The sequence below is a fragment of the Cydia splendana genome, chromosome 12 (genome assembly GCF_910591565.1).
Source record: "Cydia splendana chromosome 12, ilCydSple1.2, whole genome shotgun sequence".
NCBI classification, from domain to species: Eukaryota; Metazoa; Arthropoda; class Insecta; order Lepidoptera; family Tortricidae; genus Cydia; species Cydia splendana.
In genome coordinates, this window is record NC_085971.1 from 11,527,861 (window position 1) to 11,548,688 (window position 20,828).

A 20,828-nucleotide genomic window follows, 5' to 3' on the forward strand; every position below is an offset into this window, starting at 1 on the left:
TTAACGGGATATAACGGTTATATCCTCTAAGGGGGCTAATGACAAATAACGTGAAACAGGTTGCATTTTTTTTATGTGCTATGCCTTAGTTGTACAAACAGTGTTTTAACCGTGAGCTTAAACAATATTGACGACTTTTTTCTCTATGACATACATAGACAAGAAAACGCGTAGGAAACGTCAAGAACAGCCGAATAATTTAAGAATACTTGAAACTTCACAACTTTGACTGTCAACATTAACTTTCTTATTTAGTCGATTAATTTTTCTTCCAAGGTGCTGAGACTGCTGAGCGAAACTAATTTGAGCTTCTTATTATTTTCATTTTTGCAAAATACTGAATAACATTCGCTAATGGTGCATAGTGTTAAATTAAATCAAATCAAATATGTTGACATAAACGTGATAATGGTGTTTTTATGTCTACTACATCAAATATAGGTCTGTATAAAGTTGCATCGATTTTTTTGTTTATTTCGTTTTATTAAGAGCTACTTTATATTATTAATTAAAATAGGAATTACACATATTTCATTCGATATATTTATGTGATATTACAAGGGTAAAGTAAAATGCCAGAAGTATATTTATTAATTCATAACTCAACTCCACTATCATGATTATTAATCTGCCTATGTAATAAATAAAAGAGGTGAAAACTGTAACATAAAATAAAATCCTTAAAAGGTAACTGTTGGTTTTTTAGCTTGCATTATATATTAAGATACATAGATATTAAGGTTTTTATTGAAGTCATATTTTGATTTTACTTAACTAATTATTTAATGGAACAAGCTCTAAAAATCATCTATTGTTGAAGTTTGTTTTTGTTGCGTAACTCATAATTTTATTTCAATTAATTCCCTTCCATTAAATTAAAGTATTTTTTGGTTATTATTCTAGATTATATTATATAAAATTATAACGGGAGTATCATAAATCATTTCCAAAATAAATATTATATGATTTAGTCAAATGTAATTAACTTAATGAAATTGATTGGCATATACCTATTTTAGTTTTTGGCAAAAAAATTGCTGACAATTTTTTTTCCAAAGTCTTTTAATGTTCATCATAGTAAAGAGTAAAGTTAGGGTGGGTATCCTAAGCCCATTTTTGTGTAGGAGTACAGGATCAGGTAGTTGCCCTCAGTGCCCCATCCACTGGCACCAAAAATCCATCCTGGAGGAGTTCTTAAGAGCTTTGTTTAAATGGAAATGCTTTGATTTTAGATTAAAATAAAAAAATACCAATAAGTAAGCTCTTAAGATTTGAGGAGCTTCCTCACTTTCACATGGGATCCATCATCAACTTTGAAAAACCTGTTGCTTAAAAACCTAACTTGCTGAACAAACTTGACTATCTTGTTGTTGATGTGTTCCATTCTGGTCTTCATCAGCAGTTCCACCCACTTGATGTAAATGCAATGCTTAAGTAGGTGATGAAAATGCAAAAATCACTATATGTACCTATGTCTTTAAGATTTGAGGAGTTCCCTCCATTCCTCATGTCTATACTTTCAATCAAAAAAAGACTATATTTTTCAAAACAGTTTAGAAATGACTGAGTTTTTAGGTAACAAATATATAAAAAAAAACATCAAACAACTGGATTGAGAACCTTTTGGAATTTTGAAGTCAGTTAATGATTGTATGTTTATTATTACACATCAGTAACTCGTGGCATTTAGGTAGCACTTAAAAGATTAGTTTAATTAATTCCTTTTTTTAGTGGTTTCTTTTTCTCGACTCATATAGGAAGAACATTGTCACATCACTAGTCTGTTAGAAACTGTCAAGTGCCACGAGTTACTGATGTGTGCTCATCACTAATCTTTTAAGTGCTACCTAAATGCCACGAGTTACCGATGTGTATTTATTATATAGAGACAATATATTTTTATTTATCAATCATTTCTGTATTTGTTTTATATAATCAATATTCCAAATCTAAATTGTTAGTAGAGATGCTTGTGAATGTGACCTTTTTTACCAAACAGCGACTCCATTAGTAGCATGGTATGCTAGATGCTACCCTTAATGTGATCGCGGAATATATCCAAATCTGCGAATTTTTTATCTTCCGTTCTGAACTACCTACACGAAGTACAGAGTGAAATCCCTCTTTTGGTTGTGTGCAGTATCGCGGTGGCGGGTTGCGAGCACGGCGCGGGCGGGGGCGGGGGTGCGGCGGGGCGCGGCGCGGACACGATCCGGCGCGTGAAGGTGAAGATGTCGTCGGTGTCCGCGCAGGGCGTGGTGGAGCGCGCATCGGCCGAGCTGTCGCGGCGCATCACGGGGCTGGGGCTGCGCGGGCGGCGGCGCTCGCCCGGCGTGGTGGAGCGCGTGGCCAACGCGCTCTGCGGGCCCGCCGCCGCCGCGCCCCGCGTGCCCCGCCGCCGGCGCCCGTCCCCTCGCCCCCTCGTCTGGACCCAGTACGTCCAGGAGGAACGCTTCCTCGAAAAGTTCTTCCTGTATTTCAACTCCAACGAGCGACGGACGTTGGCTCAAGTCTGCACCAAGTGGCGCGACGTGCTATACTCGTCGCCGCGGTGGTGGACCGGCCTAGTGGCGGTCCTCGACTGCCGCGAGCTCCGCTCGGCTACCGGCTTCTGCATGCAGAGGTTCTATAACTCCTTAGTTAGAAGAGGAATCCGCGGGGTTGTGTTAGTTTCGGCTAGTGATGATGATATTAATGAATTTATAAGACAATTTCCCTTGTCGGCTCACCATGTCCACGCTATTAGCCTAAAAGGATGCACAATAACAGATAGAGGGCTTGAAGCGATCTTGGATCACCTACAGGTCAGTTTTCTAATATCGTAACAGATCTTCAAATTCTGAAATAAAGACAGATTTATTTAATACTGTAATACATATTCCTTATTTGCTGTAAGGTGATCTTATTTAATCGATTTCTTCACTTTTTAGGTTCTGTTTGAACTAGAACTAACTGGTTGCAATGAAATAACAGAAGCTGGTTTATGGGCATGTCTAACTCCACGAATTGTCTCACTCACGCTTACTGACTGCATTAACATTGCTGACGAAGCCGTAAGTATTTTCAAAACAACGGATTAATTTTCAAACTAATTGGATTCAATCGAGAATTACTTCTTTGGCCGTGAGCGTGTAAAACTTCGTGCAAGGTCTTCGAGCCTTAAAAAATGAGGGTATTATATCTTTGTCGGTTTTTTTACCCTTTTAGAATCTTGGTACTTAAATTAATATTATCTTGCGTTTTTTTTATAAATGGTACCTTGTTTTTTTTATACACTCATCTATACAAATTATACCCATAGAATTGTACTTAAAGTGGATGGTACTTATACTTTTGATTTGATACCATATCACTGTCACCTAGCAGGACAGGTGATGAGATCACAAGAGACTAGAGATGACGGTAGGTATTCTTTTCAAATACCGTAATCAAAACGAAACGCAATGCTCTAGTTCAACTCTAATTCTTGATCGTAGAGCTCAATCCGCTGTATTGTTCTTCCTGGTTTCGGCATCTGATAGGTTTTTTTTAATACAGGTAGGAGCAGTGGCGCAACTCCTGCCATCCCTATACGAATTCTCCCTACAAGCGTACCATGTAACGGACGCGGCGCTCGGCTACTTCTCGCCCAAACAGAGCGCCTCGCTCAGCGTGCTGAGGCTGCACAGTTGCTGGGAGCTCACCAATCACGGCGTCGTCAATATTGGTGAGTGTTATGTTATACGAGTTAGAGGTGTAGTGTACAAGCCAAGAGTTACAACTCAAACAGAGCGCCTCACCGTGTGGTGAGTTTGCACAGCTGCTGGGCGCCCACCAATCACGGCGTCGTCAATATTGGTGAGTGTTATGTTATACGAGTTAGAGGTGTAGTGTACAAGCCAAGAGTTACAACTCAAACAGAGCGCCTCACTGTGTGGTGAGTTTGCACAGCTGTTGGGCGCCCACCAATCACGGCGTCGTCAATATTGGTGAGTGTTATACGAGTTAGAGGTGTAGTGTACAAGCCAAGAGTTACAACTCAAACAGAGCGCCTCACAGTGTTTGCACAGCTGCTGGGCGCCCACCAATCAAGGCGTGGTCAAAATTGGTGAGTATTATCCAATACGAATTAGGAGTGTTAGTGCATGGCTACCACCCAAACAGAGTGCCTTGCTTAGCATGCTGAGTATTAGCTTAGTAGCTAATTAAGTTGAGTAGTAGCTATATGAGTACATGTCCGTCTGTCTGTCGGTTCGTCCTCGGTTTAGCTTTGGCATCGTTCGTTGGTAACTACTAGAAAGAAAAACAAATTACATATATGGAACATCCTATACTTTCTCTCTTTAAAAAATAATAGGGGTTTCAATAAACCTTTTTGTAATTTTATACTTATTGATTAATTTCATAAATAATCACTCAAAAGGTCTGAAAAAAAATCCAAATAAATCTAAATCTAAATCCACGTGATGGGTCCAAAAAATATGAAAAACATGAAATAAAGAGTCATTGAAAACTATTTAGAATGTGATCCGGTTGAGCCGTTTAAGTTTTCGCAAACAGTAATATTCAGCAGTAAAAAGGACCTTTTTAGTCATGACGCAAATCTAATTCCAAGAAGAAGAATTTAAGTGCACTAAATTATTAGATTTAAGTACTCTAAGTACGTATCGTTGCATGCTTTTTTTATATTTAGGTACTCTCTAGAATAATTTTGCATGCCAGTTTCTGGTGGAATGTGTGTGACCACGATATATTTTTTATAACATCTTTTTGTACCACATTTTAAAGCGAAATAGATATATTTGTATTTGAACCCGCACGTGCCGTTCAGGCAAGTTTATTAAAGGTCTATAAAAATAGATGGAGCCTGAACTAGAAATAGAAATAGGTATAACATATGTTCAAAGAGCATAACAGAGAGCTCCCAATTAGTCCAACTGAGTGCTCTACATCCACATGCATTCGTGTTTCCGTGTCAAGAGACCGATCTTAGCATTGTGCCCGGTCTCGCATGCCTACAATACTTTAGTTAAATAAATGCTTGGCATGCGTATTGTAACACGCTTTAGCCCATCTTAAACCTTAATGCTAGGGTTATAAGAGCTACAGTTACACGGACCAAGAGTTGGCGTAGTGCGTAAAACAAATAATTAAACGGCTCGAAACGTGTCTTTGTTATCTGCACCAGCGACCGGTTCTTTTTAAATATGTATTCAAATGTAGGCGTTGTGGAATACGTAAATATTCCTAAAATAGCTTTACCTCCGGATGTAGTTAAGTAATTATAATCTGTTAAATTAGTTTATTCCTAATATATTTTAATACTAGCGACCCGTCCCAGCATCGTCCTTTCTCAAGAGTCAATCCTTTGACAGGTGAAAACCGCATGAAAAGCCATTCAGTTGTTTTTTAGTTCATCGCGAACATACATACATACAGACAGACAGACGCGGCGGGGTACTTTGTTTTATAAGATGTATAGATCAAGTGCCTAATTAAAAACTCATCAACGTTTATTATTAGGTACGTTTACGTTTCAGCGTATACCCCGCAACACATACGAATTGAAATGCATGCCTTTGAGAATTTTCTTTCTACAATCAAGAGTCGCAAGGACGGGATTGTATACCTACAAAATGTATTCGAGTATTGCATATTAAGCATTTACAAGTAGCATTCATGCGAAACCTTTATGGTTTCCCCCAGACGACTTACCGCAGGGTGAATACTCGATGTCGCAAACATCGTAAATATTATCCATCTGCGGCCCCATAACGCGACAGTTAAACTTTGAACTCGTTGACCTGAAATTCGTTGACATTCATCGAAATCCTTACGACATTGCTCGTAAATGTGAGTTCAGTGACGTAATCACTTTTTTACCGGAGGATACGAGAATCGATATATAGTTCGCCTACGCTGAATGTGAAAAACATTTTCCTACGCCGCTGTATCCTCCTGAGACTAAATGTACATTACAATGTACATGTTCGTGCAATCTAATTTGAACCTTTCATGAACCAAATAAAGTAGCATTTCTTTTGTGTCATTGTTTTTTGAAACAAACGAAATTTGTTCTAATTTACTTACTGAATAAGGTTCAAATTAAAAAAAAAATAAACTTTATATGGTGGGTCTTAGGAAGGTATGCCTTAGGGCTTATTAGGCATTTCAACTAATTTGGCAAGTTTGTTTGCAAAGTAAAAATTACCGTACATATCCAATTTGCTTGGGCGTAATGTTAATAGTAGTTTGCGAATTTCCATCAGCTACTTTTATTTCAGAAATGAATAAAATAAAATTAACCTCCTAAAATGTACGTTAAATATTTACGAATAGATTTTCGTTGAAATATGACACCGTGACGTACGTGCTGACTTCACATTTACGATTTAATACTTCTCTAAAAACATTTTCGTTTTATTTAGCTAACTGATAACCGGATTTCGAGTTTACTGTTAAGAGCGCTATTACATTTCGGCGTTGAGCGAGTTTAGGTATTTTATGCGCTGCGGCAGGCCGTGCGAGCTCAGTATGCCGATCCCTTCTACCACACTCGCACTACAATGATGGATTAAACATTCTTGATCCTTCGCGAAGCATATTGGAATCAACCATAACAACACTAACTGTACTTAACTTTTAAAGTTCTAAAACTGTTATTTGGTAAGTACGAAAATACTAAATGCAGTGCAAATGTACATAGGGGCTGTTCATAAATTACGTCATCTATTTTTGACGATTTTTGACCCCCCCCCGCCCCTCAAATCATCCAAAAATCAAGCTTCGGATGAATCTGTTTCCTCCTACGTCATGTTACCATCATCCGATGTCCAGACCCCCCCCCCCCCCACTCCTCCCATTCTAAACGACGTAATTTATGAATAGCCCCATACTCGTACTTATGAAGGTATATTACTCGAAAGAAATTATAGGTACCTACTCGCTTATTTACATGTTTCGTCATTGCATTTGGTACCTATAGGTTGTAAAGTTTGTATCAACGAGGGTTTAAAAACGAACTGGTACTGAGGATCTGATGATGATTAAGGTGGTCACGGATACCAATCAACCATGTAGTAACATGATTAGGCTCGTTTGATTCGTCTCAACAAGATCTTTGACACTGAAGATACACAGGGTCTGATGATGGAGCTGGAAGGTGGCCACGGGTACCAGTCTATCATGTAACTAAACAACTTCGTGTTTGGGCTCGTTTCATTCGTCTCAACAAGATCTTTGACACAAGACAGTACTCAGGGTCTCATGATGGAGCTGGAAGGTACCATTACCAATCAACCATGCAACTAAACCACATCGTGTTTAGGATCGTTTGATTCGTCTCAACAAGATCTTTGACACTAGGTGATACTCAGAGTCTGATGATGGAGCTGGAAGGTGGTCACCGGTACCAATCAACCATGCAACTAAACCACTTCGTGTTTAGGCTCGTTTTATTCGTTTCAACAAGATCTTTGACACAAGATAGTACTCAGGGTCTGATGTTGGAGCCGGAAGGTGGTCACCGGTACCAATCAACCATGCAACTAAACCACTTCGTGTTTAGGCACGTTTTATTCATCTCAACAAGATCTTATTGCGACGAATCAAACGAGCCCAAACACGAAGTGGTTCAGTTACATGGTAGACCCGTGGCCACAGTCCAGCTCCATCATCAGACCCTGAGTACTAACTTGTGTCAAAGATCTTGTTGCGACGAATCGAACGAAGCCAAACACGAAGTGGTGTAGTTGCATGGTTGATTGGTACCGGTGACCACCTTCCGGATCCATCATCATACCCTCAGTACTACCTTGTGTCAAAGATCTTGTTGCGACAAATCAAACGAGCCTAAACACGAAGTGGTTCAGTTACATGGTAGACTGGTACCCGTGGCCACAGTCCAGCTCCATCATCAGACCCTGAGTACTAACTTGTGTCAAAGATCTTGTTGCGACGAATCGAACGAAGCCAAACACGAAGTGGTTTAGTTGCATGGTTGATTGGTACCGGTCACCACCTTCCGGATCCATCATCAGACCCTCAGTACTACCTTGTGTCAAAGATCTTGTTGCGACAAATCAAACGAGCCCAAACACGAAGTAGTTCAGTTACATGGTAGACTGGTACCCGTGGCCACCTTCCAGCTCCATCATCAGATTCTGAGTACTATCTTGTGTCCAAGGTCTTGTTGAGACGAATCAAACGAGCCTAAACACGAAGTGGTTTAGTTGCATGGTTGATTGGTACCGGTGACCACCTTCCGGCTCCAACATCAGACCCTGAGTACTATCTTGTGTCAAAGATCTTATAGAAAGGAATAAAACGAGCCTAAACACGAAGTGGTTTAGTGGCATGGTTGATTGGTACCGGTGACCACCTGCCGGCTCCATCATCAGACCCTGAGTACTATCTTGTGTCAAAGATCTTGTTGAGACGAATCAAACGAGCCTAAACACGAAGTGGTTTAGTTGCATGGTTGATTGGTACCGGTGACCACCTTCCGGCTCCATCATCAGACCCTGAGTATTATCTTGTGTCAAAGATCTTGTTGAGACGAATCAAACGAGCCCAAACACGAAGTGGTTTAGTTGCATGGTTGATTGGTACCGGTGACCACCTTCCGGCTCCATCATCAGACCCTGAGTACTATCTTAAGTCAAAGATCTTGTTGAGACGAATAAAACGAGCCTAAACACGAAGTGGTTTAGTTGCATTGTTGATTGGTACTGGTGACCACCTTCCGGCTCCATCATCAGACCCTGAGTACTATCTTAAGTCAAAGATCTTGTTGAGCCGAATCAAACGAGCCCAAACACGAAGTGGTTTAGTTGCATGGTTGATTGGTACCGGTGACCACCTTCCGGCTCCATCATCAGACCCTGAGTATTATCTTATGTCAAAGATCTTGTTGCGACAAATCAAACGAGCCCAAACACGAAGTAGTTCAGTTACATGGTAGACTGGTACCCGTGGCCACCTTCCAGCTCCATCATCAGATTCTGAGTACTATCTTGTGTCCAAGGTCTTGTTGAGACGAATCAAACGAGCCTAAACACGAAGTGGTTTAGTTGCATGGTTGATTGGTACCGGTGACCACCTTCCGGCTCCAACATCAGACCCTGAGTACTATCTTGTGTCAAAGATCTTATAGAAAGGAATAAAACGAGCCTAAACACGAAGTGGTTTAGTGGCATGGTTGATTGGTACCGGTGACCACCTGCCGGCTCCATCATCAGACCCTGAGTACTATCTTGTGTCAAAGATCTTGTTGAGACGAATCAAACGAGCCTAAACACGAAGTGGTTTAGTTGCATGGTTGATTGGTACCGGTGACCACCTTCCGGCTCCATCATCAGACCCTGAGTATTATCTTGTGTCAAAGATCTTGTTGAGACGAATCAAACGAGCCCAAACACGAAGTGGTTTAGTTGCATGGTTGATTGGTACCGGTGACCACCTTCCGGCTCCATCATCAGACCCTGAGTACTATCTTAAGTCAAAGATCTTGTTGAGACGAATAAAACGAGCCTAAACACGAAGTGGTTTAGTTGCATTGTTGATTGGTACTGGTGACCACCTTCCGGCTCCATCATCAGACCCTGAGTACTATCTTAAGTCAAAGATCTTGTTGAGCCGAATCAAACGAGCCCAAACACGAAGTGGTTTAGTTGCATGGTTGATTGGTACCGGTGACCACCTTCCGGCTCCATCATCAGACCCTGAGTATTATCTTATGTCAAAGATCTTGTTGAGACGAATCAAACGAGCCCAAACACGAAGTGGTTTAGTTGCATGGTTGATTGGTACCGGTGACCACCTTCCGGCTCCATCATCAGACCCTGAGTACTATCTTAAGTCAAAGATCTTGTTGAGACGAATAAAACGAGCCTAAACACGAAGTGGTTTAGTTGCATTGTTGATTGGTACTGGTGACCACCTTCCGGCTCCATCATCAGACCCTGAGTACTATCTTAAGTCAAAGATCTTGTTGAGCAGAATCAAACGAGCCCAAACACGAAGTGGTTTAGTTGCATGGTTGATTGGTACCGGTGACCACCTTCCGGCTCCATCATCAGACCCTGAGTACTATCTTGTGTCAAAGATCTTGTTGAGATGAATAAAACGAGCCTAAACACGAAGTGGTTTAGTTGCATGGTTGATTGGTACCGGTGACCACCTTCCGGCTCCATCATCAGACCCTGAGTACTATCTTGAGTCAAATAAATACATATATAATGTCAGGTCGTTTCAAATATTTTTAATCCTGTCCGGTAGTTTATTAAACTGTACCATTATAAATTATAATACTATAAAAACAGTGCTAGGATCAAAGTCTCTCGTTGCGGTTTACACGCACACAGTATAGCGTTTTACACGGCGCCCGCCGCACACAATGATAAAAAACCTCGTCGTCGCCGTTGAAAATGTGCGGAGCCGACCGACACACGTCCTGCCTCTACAAGCTCTGCCGCGGCACTGAGCTGGCGCAGCGCGCGTCATCGGTAATATAGAGTAGTTTTCAAAAAATTGCCAAAAAATTATAGTAGAATTTCATAAACACTAATGTATACCAACAGTATAAGCAAACGTTGCAGATTGCTTGAGTATGAAAATGACTTCGATATTAAGTAGATTTTCGTAGGAATTGACACTTGTTTCGGAGAGAAAATCGAGTTCGTTTTACTTTGATTTTCTCTTTCTCAAAGGTATGTAGAAAAAATATAGTTTGATATGCCTAAAGTACAGGGTATTAGTAATACAAAATAGCCAGGTTTAGCAGAGTAAAATTCTCAACATTTCCAAATAAGAGCTCGCCATTCAGTGCTTCACGGGGTTTTTCGGAAACGACCATCAGAAAAAAAATCATTACTAATTTAATAAGTCCTTTTTCTAATATTTACAACGATATTTATAAAGATAAGAAGACGCTTTTACTGGAACAAGTACTCATTGTTTCTAATAATGAGCGCAAAGTCCTGAATTTCGTCGACTAGTATCATCAATTTTGCATTATTTCGACTTTTCTTGTAAGAGCGCTCTTAAGATGTTTTCAGACAAACATTTATCACCGACGATTGGACTACTTTCTACTACACACTTAACTATAGACATCGGTTACACGCTAATTCTGGCGTCAGTTCAGTCCATCAGTCCATTCGAGTTTTGACTAATGCCAGAATGATGGAAAATGGACACGGTTAGACGATCAGTCCAGACTGACAACAGACTGATAAAATTACGACAATAGACACCGGTTACACGCTAATTCTGGCGTCAGTTCAGTCCATCATTCCATTGTTGCATGGGCGGTGACTGACGCGAGAATGACACAAAGAGGTTACACGATCAGTCTCCTATCAGTTTTCTGTCATTCAAAACGGACTGACAAATATTTTCAAAAAATTTAAATTTTCATTAGTCCTGAGCCCAGACCATCAGTCCATCAGTCCGCGTGGTAAACGAAAAACGATAATTCTCCCGTCAGTCTGACCAGACTGATGGACTGAACTGACGCCAGAATTAGCGTGTAACCGATGTCATACACTTTACGTTGTAACATTTGCAACCAAAGAGTAAAATATGTATTGTATTAACTTATTATGTATGACTACCCAAGTAGCATTGCAAGCTGTATATAAGCTGTATTAAAGTTTATTTGTATACTATAAGCTGTACAGTTAGGCTGTACAAAGGCTGTATAAGCGCTTATACAGCCCTTATAAGTAAAAAAAGGGCCCAAATTATACAGCCTTTGGCGTTATTAGAGCTGTATGAGCAATACATAAGCTGCATAATAGCTGCATTACAGCTATATTTCGGTGTAACAGGAAACCTTAACACTACAGATAATCTCTTATAAGTACGATATAAGAATATAAGTTTTAAATGAGTTATAAGAAAGAATTACAAGAGAATAATAATCATTTAAGAAACTAAAATGTCTTAATCTTGTTCATTCGTAACATAGTAATGGCGACAATAAAGTGTTATAGTGGATGGTAAAAGTAAAAGTAAATATTATACAGGACTTGAATGGAATATAACATTATTGGTAAGTGGGGATTATTATTTATTGTGAACCTGTGTATCTTATCTGGCAAAATATTTACGCGCCTGCAAAATAACAAAGAGAAACCATAAGGAAAATATCAAAAATCGGTAAAGTTACTGTTTGTTTTTAAGGTTAGAGTATCAAAAATATTTATAAATATTAATTCTAAGACTAAACAATTTATTTTAGCTGGTAATCATAACACGGCGTTAGTCTGCTAAATATTTGCAAGTATTTCTTTAATTATATTTACAAATACGTTTTTTTTTTATTGTAAAATGGCGACAATTTTTAAACAGCCTACAGGATAGTTGGAGAGCATTATAATCTTAGTAGCTGTGCTGTGTAATAAATGGAGTGTCTTTTACAGCTTTTGTAATTAAAACAGCTTTATTATAGAATATTTGTATTCGTTTGGCTGTATTTCGGTTCTCCGTACATAAGTTATAATTCTCTTTAGAGATCCGTACTTATAACAAATAAAAAACCTGTACTGTAACTGTCATATATTCCTTTAGTTTTATAATACACTTATTTTCAGAAATTATTACACTACTATACTTATACGAGTGTAAAATTACGCCAAAAGATTGTTATAAGCGACTCTATCAGTAATGCAGAAAAAAGCTGTACTATAGCTGCCATTTATTCATTTGGTTTTATAATACCCTTACAGACAGAAGTTATACAACTACTATTCTTATAGGAGAGTAAGATTACGCCATAAGAAATAGCTTTAAAACGGGGTTGACAGATACATTTGTACAGCTACAAGTGCCAAGTGATACTTACTACAATACAGCCTGTATACAGCTTTTACGATAAAATTAGCTTGTAGTGTTTCACAACACTTAATGTTTTAAAACGGAGTTGACAGATACTTTTGTACAGCTAAAAGTGCCAAGTGTTACTACAATACAGCCTGTATACAGCTATTACGATAGAATTAGCTTGTAGTCTCTCACAACACTTTTAGTTTTATAGTAGATTTTTTATATTCTGATAAAGCACCCCATGCTTCCGCAGAATCCTTTATAATGATTTTATACAGCTTGAGCTGTATAATGTCTGTAAAGTACCTTTTATACAGCTTAAATCTTTTCTGACACTCTTATACGTCCCTTAAATCACTCTAAGTTCTTAATTGGCTGCTATATTGATGTTGCCGACACTTCCATGCTACTTGGGTAATAAAAAGCATTCGCTTGGGCTTTTTAATTAAATTCGCCTTCGTTTAAAACGATTAATTGTGATGTAGTAAATTCAAAACTGTAGACCTACATATAAGCTTGCAAACAAAAAGCATTTACATCAAAAAATATGAAAATCTGAAAAGTAGTAGTTACAAAAAAGTGACTAATATCTACCGAAATTAAACTGCCTTCTACTACAACTACCGTCGACCGTGAAACAACCTCGCGAACCGTCTTACTTATGTGGTTGGGCTGACTTTAAAATATAATGTAACATGTTTTTTTGTACCCGCAGTGCATTCACTTCCCAACCTGACCGTACTGTCACTAAGCGGGTGCAGCAAAGTGACGGATGAGGGCGTAGAGCTCCTAGCTGAGAATTTGCCGCGGCTCCGGTGCCTCGACCTGAGCTGGTGTCCGCGCGTCACCGACAACGCGCTGGAGTACATCGCTTGCGACCTCAACCACCTGGAGGAACTGACTCTAGACCGGTATGTTCCTTTCCCAAGCTCGAGCGCGTACAATAGTAACGAATGATTGAACACCAATTTGAGAAATTGCCACGGCTCCGAAGTTTGGGTCTGAGCTGGTGTCGGCGCCTCACCAACTATGCGCTAAAGTACATTGCTTGTGACCTCGACCACCTTGAGGAGTGGATTCTGGACCGGTATGATGTTACTTGCTCAACTTTACTACGCTTTAAACGAGGATGTGTATTTTTGACTACTTATCCTCTAAACTAAATTACGGACGCTAAGCGCGAAGATTCGTGCATTGACCGCCTGTTCGTATGTCTATTGCACGCGCTTAATAAATATAGCTGCCCCGCTCGCGCATTGTGTCATTGATCGCCGGCATCATGGGCGGGACATCTATATAATTATGCGCATGCGATAGAGATACGAATAGGTGGGTCAATGTACGAAATTCTTCGTGCTTAACCCATTCATGGCCACGAACCGCCGAGCGTACACAATACGCCAGGCCACCATACAAACCGTTTTTAGCTAAAACGTATGACTCAGCTTATGGGTCTCGAGCCTGGCGCGAACGGTAAATAAATCGCCGCTTATGAAGCCGGCCAGTTGGACAGCATTATGCAACATTTTTACTAACCACCGATTTTCTGTGCCTATCAAAAAAGAAACTAATTATTGCAGTTTGTAGGAGTGAATATTTTTACTTTCTACAAGCTTTTAATGTCTGACCAAGCTAAGTTGGCAGCAATTTTTATAGCCGAGCCTGTGCAAGTGTTAAGTTAAACGTCATAATTTCATATAAGTTTGACATTTAAATTACACTTAGGTACTCAGCCTGTGCTATCAAAATCGCTGCCAACTTAGCTTGATCTGATTCTATTTAACTTGCCGTGTTTTTTGTTGTTGTTTTTTGGGGCAAATCTTGGAAGTTAAATTAGACCCGTTTCCCGATATCCCGAACTGGTTCATAGCACAGTCGGTCAGGTTAGGCGGGTTCAAATTCCGGTAATCCATAGCCATGGTCACAAAATACGAAATCACTAAACAGCACAGGAGGAGTATAAAGTCGCCAACGAATAAATCGTGACTAAATAATATTTTCCATGTTACTCCAAAATACATCTCTAATAGGGGGGATGGGATGAATCACATCTTGAACTCTTGTGACAAATACCACATGAAAGATAATACCGCCGCCGCCGCTCGGATGCATTCCTTGTTTATTGTCCAAGTGTGTCCGATAAGCTTACACCTGGTCGGTCATGTATCTTTGTTTTGGTGAACGCCATTATATTAGTAACAATAGACAACTTAAAATGTATTATAGTACTTACTTTCTAATCTGCCGTAGAAACCACGATGTTTGAAAAAACTTGTAAATATTTGTCACAAACTATTTGTAATACAATACATATTAGTTAGTGGTGACTGTTTCAACCGCCTTGTTCTATATTGAAACGAAAAAAAATTAAACTTAACATCATTGTTAGTAGGTAATTGCCTAAGATACAATACAACGATCACCAAATATTATGACATAAAAGTACAGTGGGAGAAAATCCTCGTTGCCTTACCCCTCATACAAAACAAAATATTATTATACTACGGCTTGGTTCCTACAAATTGTTGCTTACCATCATCCAAACAGTAATCAGTTGTAAAATGGTACAATATCAAACAGCTTCAACATGAAATAAGCTTTAAAACCAGCCAATAAAGTTTATTTTAGCCTGCCACGGAAACATTAGTAGTTTTTACAAGTAGCGCCAGGCCACGGTGACCACGTGAGCCATGTCAATAACTTATGAAATATATATATTTTTTGTATTTTTTAAATATAGATCTTTCTGTTTGCTTGCATCGCATTATGTATCTAGAATTTCAGTATATTTACTATATTGCACTGATAGTAAATCAAACTTGAATATTCGAGACCCTGTTTTCATTAAAAAAAAACGTGTTTATAATTTTTTATCCTAATATGCCTTATAGAAATGGTTGTTAGCTTATATGATACTTACGTTATTACATCAAATTACGTTTCGTTTAAGTTTAAATCAGAATTTATTCAGGACTCACATGTGAGTCACTGGCCCTGCGGAACTGTTTGAGCATGACCCATACGCTGAGTCGCTGGCCCTGAATGGGTTAACGTCCTTACTTTTTAGCAATTATTATTTTTTCAAACTTTAATACGAATGCTTGTGTGTTATAAGCGGTTCTCGTTGTTCTAAGCTTTTTTCATCAAACTAGAACTTATTGGATTATCTCGTATCTTAAAGTTTTAAATTCATTAAATTTTTGTGATTCCAGTTGCGTGCACATAACGGATATAGGCGTGGGTTACATTAGTACGATGCAATCGTTAGTGGCGCTATTCCTGCGCTGGTGCTCGCAGCTCCGTGACTTTGGCGTACAACATCTCTGCGGTATGCGGTCGCTGCAGCTGTTGTCACTGGCCGGTAAGAACTTTATATTCGTTACGTTGTCTGTGGTCATTGGACGCACACGTACTACACATTAACATAGGGGTGAGTCACAAGGTCACATGGGCTGTTCGTGGGCTGATGCTCGCAGTCGCGTGAATTTGGCGTACAACATCTCTGCGGCATGCGGTCGCTGCAGCTGTTGTCACTGGCCGGTACGAACTTTATATGCGTTACGTTCTTTGTGGTCATGGGACGCACACGTACACATTAACATAGGGGTGGGTCACATGGGCTGTTCGTGGCCTGATGCTCGCAGCTCCGTGACTTTGGCGTACAACATCTCTGCGGTATGCGGTCACTGCAGCTGTTGTCACTGGCCGGTAAGAACTTTATATTCGTTACGTTGTCTGTGGTCATTGGGCGCACACGTACACATTAACATAGGGGTGGGTCACATGGGCTGTTCGTGGCCTGATGCTCGCAGCTCTGTGACTTTGGCGTACAACATCTCTGCGGTATGCGGTCACTGCAGCTGTTGTCACTGGCCGGTAAGAACTTTATATTCGTTACGTTGTCTGTGGTCATTGGGCGCACACGTACACATTAACATAGGGGTGGGTCACATGGGCTGTTCGTGGCCTGATGCTCGCAGCTCTGTGACTTTGGCGTACAACATCTCTGCGGTATGCGGTCACTGCAGCTGTTGTCACTGGCCGGTAAGAACTTTATATTCGTTACGTTGTCTGTGGTCATTGGGCGTACACGTACACATTAACATAGGGGTGGGTCACATGGGCTGTTCGTGGGCTGATTCTCGCAGCTCCGTGACTTTGGCGTACAACATCTCTGCGGCATGCGGTCGCTGCAGCTGTTGTCACTGGCCGGTACGAACTTTATATTCGTTCCGTTGTCTGTGGTCATTGGGCGCACACGTACACATTATCATAGGGGTGGGTCACATGGGATGGGCTGTTCGTGGGCTGATGCTCGACATTGGCGTGCAACATCTCTGTGGGATGCGGTCGCTCCAGCTGCTGTCCTGTCACTGACAGGTGGCCGGGAACTTTACACTTGTTACGTTGTCTACTGTCATTGGGCGCACATAAACGTGAGATACATCACTACGATGGAGTTAATACTAACTCTGTTCACGTGTCAGGGTGGCAAATACGTCTCTTGAGTGATGAGGTCGCTTCAACTTAATCCCTGTGAACTTCAAAAAATTCAAGGTTTGTTTGCATGATTGGCGCAGTCGGTAGGATGGAAGTAGGTTTTATTAAGGCCACTTGCAGGTCCTTAAGGCTAATGAATAGAATCAGGCGTTACTTTGCGGAAATCCATATTAATTAAAACCAAAATATTGCTTTGCTAATCCGCGAAAAGATAACGTGTTAGTCAATCAGTGCTAACCCGTTAGGGGTCATCCATTAATTACGTCACACCAATTTCTAGGTTTTTTTTACCCCTCCCCCCCTCCTTGTCACACTTGGTCACATTTGGCAAACCCCTCCCCCCTGGTGTGACGTCACATTTCTTCAACGAAATCGGCAATTATTCATTTAATATTATATCAAAATATTTTTGACAAGAGAAATATTAGTAATTTTATAACCCAAAACTGATTAAGAAATAAAATTAAACGAATAAAAACGATTATCGTTTCAAAAACTTGTTATTGAAATGTATATTAGCGTATAAAATAATTTAAATACATTTTCGGTTACTGATGAAGTTAAAGTGACGTCACAAAGTTTGTGACTCCTCCTCCCCCTTGTCACAACATGTCACATTTTCTTGACCCCCTCCCTCCCCCTAAACGTGTGATGTAATTAATGGATGACCCCTTATACTTACTTGCGTATTTTTACATGCAATTAATATTCCCACCCTCCCACTGCAAAAATAAATATAACAAACCACCATCAAAAGAATAATCCTCGACACGTGTTTCGCCTCTCTACGAGGCATCCTCAGGAGTTGTTGACGGTCTGACGCCCGGCAATGGAATGACCTGTCTAGAATGGTCGGCCATATTTATACCTTGACCACTCCCCCTACTGTGCAAGTGTGAGTGAGATGGAAAAATTCGTAATAACGGCGATGACGCAACATTCAATTGTTCGTTAAGAATCATGCCCCTATTGTTGTACATAATTATTTCCAGTTGTTCCAGAACACCCAAACGCAATCCCTTTTGGTGGTGGTTTGTTATATTTATTTGCGTATTTATTTTTGCGGTGGGAGGGTGGGAATATTAATTGCATGTAAAAATACGCAAGTAAGTATAACGGGTTAGCACTGATTGACTAACTCGTTATCTTTTCGCGGATTAGCAAAGTAATATTTTGGTTTTAATTGGTCCTTAAGGTTAGCTATCTAACTCGGAGTCAACCGTTTATATAGTACAGTTTAACCCCGTATAAGAGCATTTTCATTTAAACTTGTACTTTAAAGCGCGACTTAAGTCATTCATGATTCAGTAACGTCTAACCGTTACATTCCTGACAAAATGTATTGGGTTTGACATTGACCGTCAGTTTTGTGACGATTGCAACCCGGCCGTTAATGGTACACAGTTAAGTGAAAATGCCCATAAATGGTTAACTCTGAGTTAGTTGGCTAACCCTGGAACGCGCAAGTGGCCCTTAGTAACGTAACAGTGTAGTAGTTATCTTACAATATATAGTCACAGCATCATTATCAGTATCATATCATCCAATAGGTTGCCCGCTGCTGACATCAGGCGGTCTCTCAAGCCTGATCCAACTGCGACAGCTCCGCGAGCTCGAGCTGACCAACTGCCCCGGCGCCTCGCCCGAGCTCTTCGACTATCTGCACGAGCATCTGCCGCGGTGCACCATCATAGAGTAACCACGTCAATTCAACAGGTACGCGAGGGAAATTATTTTCGTTGCATTCGATACTACTACTGAAGTACGTCATATTGTATGATGTTGGCCATGTTGTATGATGCCGCTGCCGTTTGATCACTATTTGTGACGTTTCAATCAAAACATTCAAAACGTATCACACTGTCGGTTGTCGATTAGGTTGATTTTAAATCGGAGCTATATGGAAATAGTGCGTTATTGACAACCGACAAGTATGTACATTTGGTTGAAAATGGCACATTTATTTTTTAGAGATGGGTCGATTTGCCGAATACGAATATTCGGCTGAAAGTACGGTTCAGATCTTACCGAACCGAATATTCGGCCGAAATATTCGGTTAATCTGTATCATTCTAATAAACTGTTTGAAAGCGATTCAATAGCCGCGTACTGACTGAGAGAGCAGCCTGCCGAGGCAGCCTCGCGAGGCAAAGCCTCGGTCAGTCAGGACGTGCCTCGCCCGACGAACCATGGGCGGGGTACGTCCTGAAGATTGTAACGAAAATAATTTTGTCTCATTTATTATAGCGCCACCTTGCAGACACTTATATACTTCGATTCGATCATCAGTAATGGCAAGATGGCGGCATCCAGTTGTGGATTTAGGTCAAACAAATGAAAAAAGCCTCCAGCACGATATGTTAATTTTTCTTAGCAATATATTGCAGATGCGCTTATTTGTTCGTTTGGTCTAAATCCAATAACTACGAAACATTACAAAGAGAAAGTATTTATAATTTTACGACGCACGTATTATTTCTATTTATAATGTAGTATTTCTGGTCCTTTTATTATTGAGTTGGTTTATTGCTCATCTTTGGATTTAATGGCAATATAATTATACATATTTTGATTTTATACCTATTTATTTAGGTACCTATATAGAAAATAAGGATAAGTCAATTGTTTAGTTTTTGTAATTATTAAGATATGTTATTATATTTACATAAATGGTTAAATATTTCTTCTAGAACGGTTTGTATTGATCGTTTTGCAGAAGCGTTGCAGAACAATTCAAAACGCCTACCTATGCTAAACACACAATATGAACAAGTTCTATTTGCTCAAATTGTTTTAAATGTTATGTCGGAAACTGCGTCTGAAAAGAATATTATAAAAGTATTTATGTAATGATTTACTAATCGGCTTGTACATATTTAAATCATAATCGGATAATTTTAATAAGTGTTTATATTATTTGCGTGATTTTTGGCAGATATGAGCAGATTATATAATGAAAATACTGAAATGCAATCTACTTTAGAGAAATCTTTTAAAAGAGCCTAAATGTAACCATGTAATTTGACCGTTTCGACCCGTGTATTTGTCTTCTATACCAATACATAAATATTAAGTATCATGATGTATGTGTATTTCTGTTGTATTAAATTCTAAATAACCTCCTTTAGAATTTCGTATTTTAAATTGGTACAGTTTATGTAATATGTATTACCTCTTTGTAAATAAGATCTGCATTATCGGTATACCTATAGAGCCATGAGACTTCAGTAAAGGCCTCTATAGTATATAATACTGTATAACAATATAATAATATTTAAGACTCTTTTCCTATTGACGATTTTGGTGTGTAGCACTGTTTTCCCAGTTCATGAAATATAATAAAATTATTTGTGCTGTTCTCAGAGGGAACTGAATTTGGTAAGTGCATAGGTCTCGAAACGTTAATGATAGCTTAAGCGGCGACCACATCAAGGTTCCTTTTCCTGAAAGCGACACATTTGTAACGTATTCTACTTTCCGTAACATTGTATAAATTTCTTAGAGAAAATTTCCATTTGTCA

The 20,828-nt window shown here is 39.7% G+C and overlaps 1 protein-coding gene across 3 annotated transcripts; it reads left to right on the forward strand.

Moving 5' to 3' along the window:
• The first annotated feature begins 156 nt into the window (after positions 1-156).
• On the forward strand, positions 157-19,385 carry LOC134795478 (F-box/LRR-repeat protein 16). Of its 3 annotated transcripts, XM_063767326.1 has the most exons (7): positions 157-441; positions 2,141-2,804; positions 2,931-3,053; positions 3,538-3,706; positions 13,523-13,718; positions 16,020-16,168; positions 18,858-19,087. In XM_063767326.1, exons 2-7 carry the CDS (start codon positions 2,232-2,234, stop codon positions 19,004-19,006), a joined length of 1,359 nt encoding a protein of 452 aa, XP_063623396.1. In that variant the 5' UTR covers positions 157-441; positions 2,141-2,231; the 3' UTR covers positions 19,007-19,087. The 3 variants fall into 3 exon arrangements, with proteins under 3 accessions (XP_063623396.1, XP_063623397.1, XP_063623398.1); XM_063767327.1 differs by lacking the exon at positions 2,931-3,053 and having other exon boundaries at positions 18,858-19,385; XM_063767328.1 differs by lacking the exon at positions 157-441 and having other exon boundaries at positions 2,145-2,804; positions 18,858-19,088.
• Positions 19,386-20,828: the final 1,443 nt, after the last annotated feature.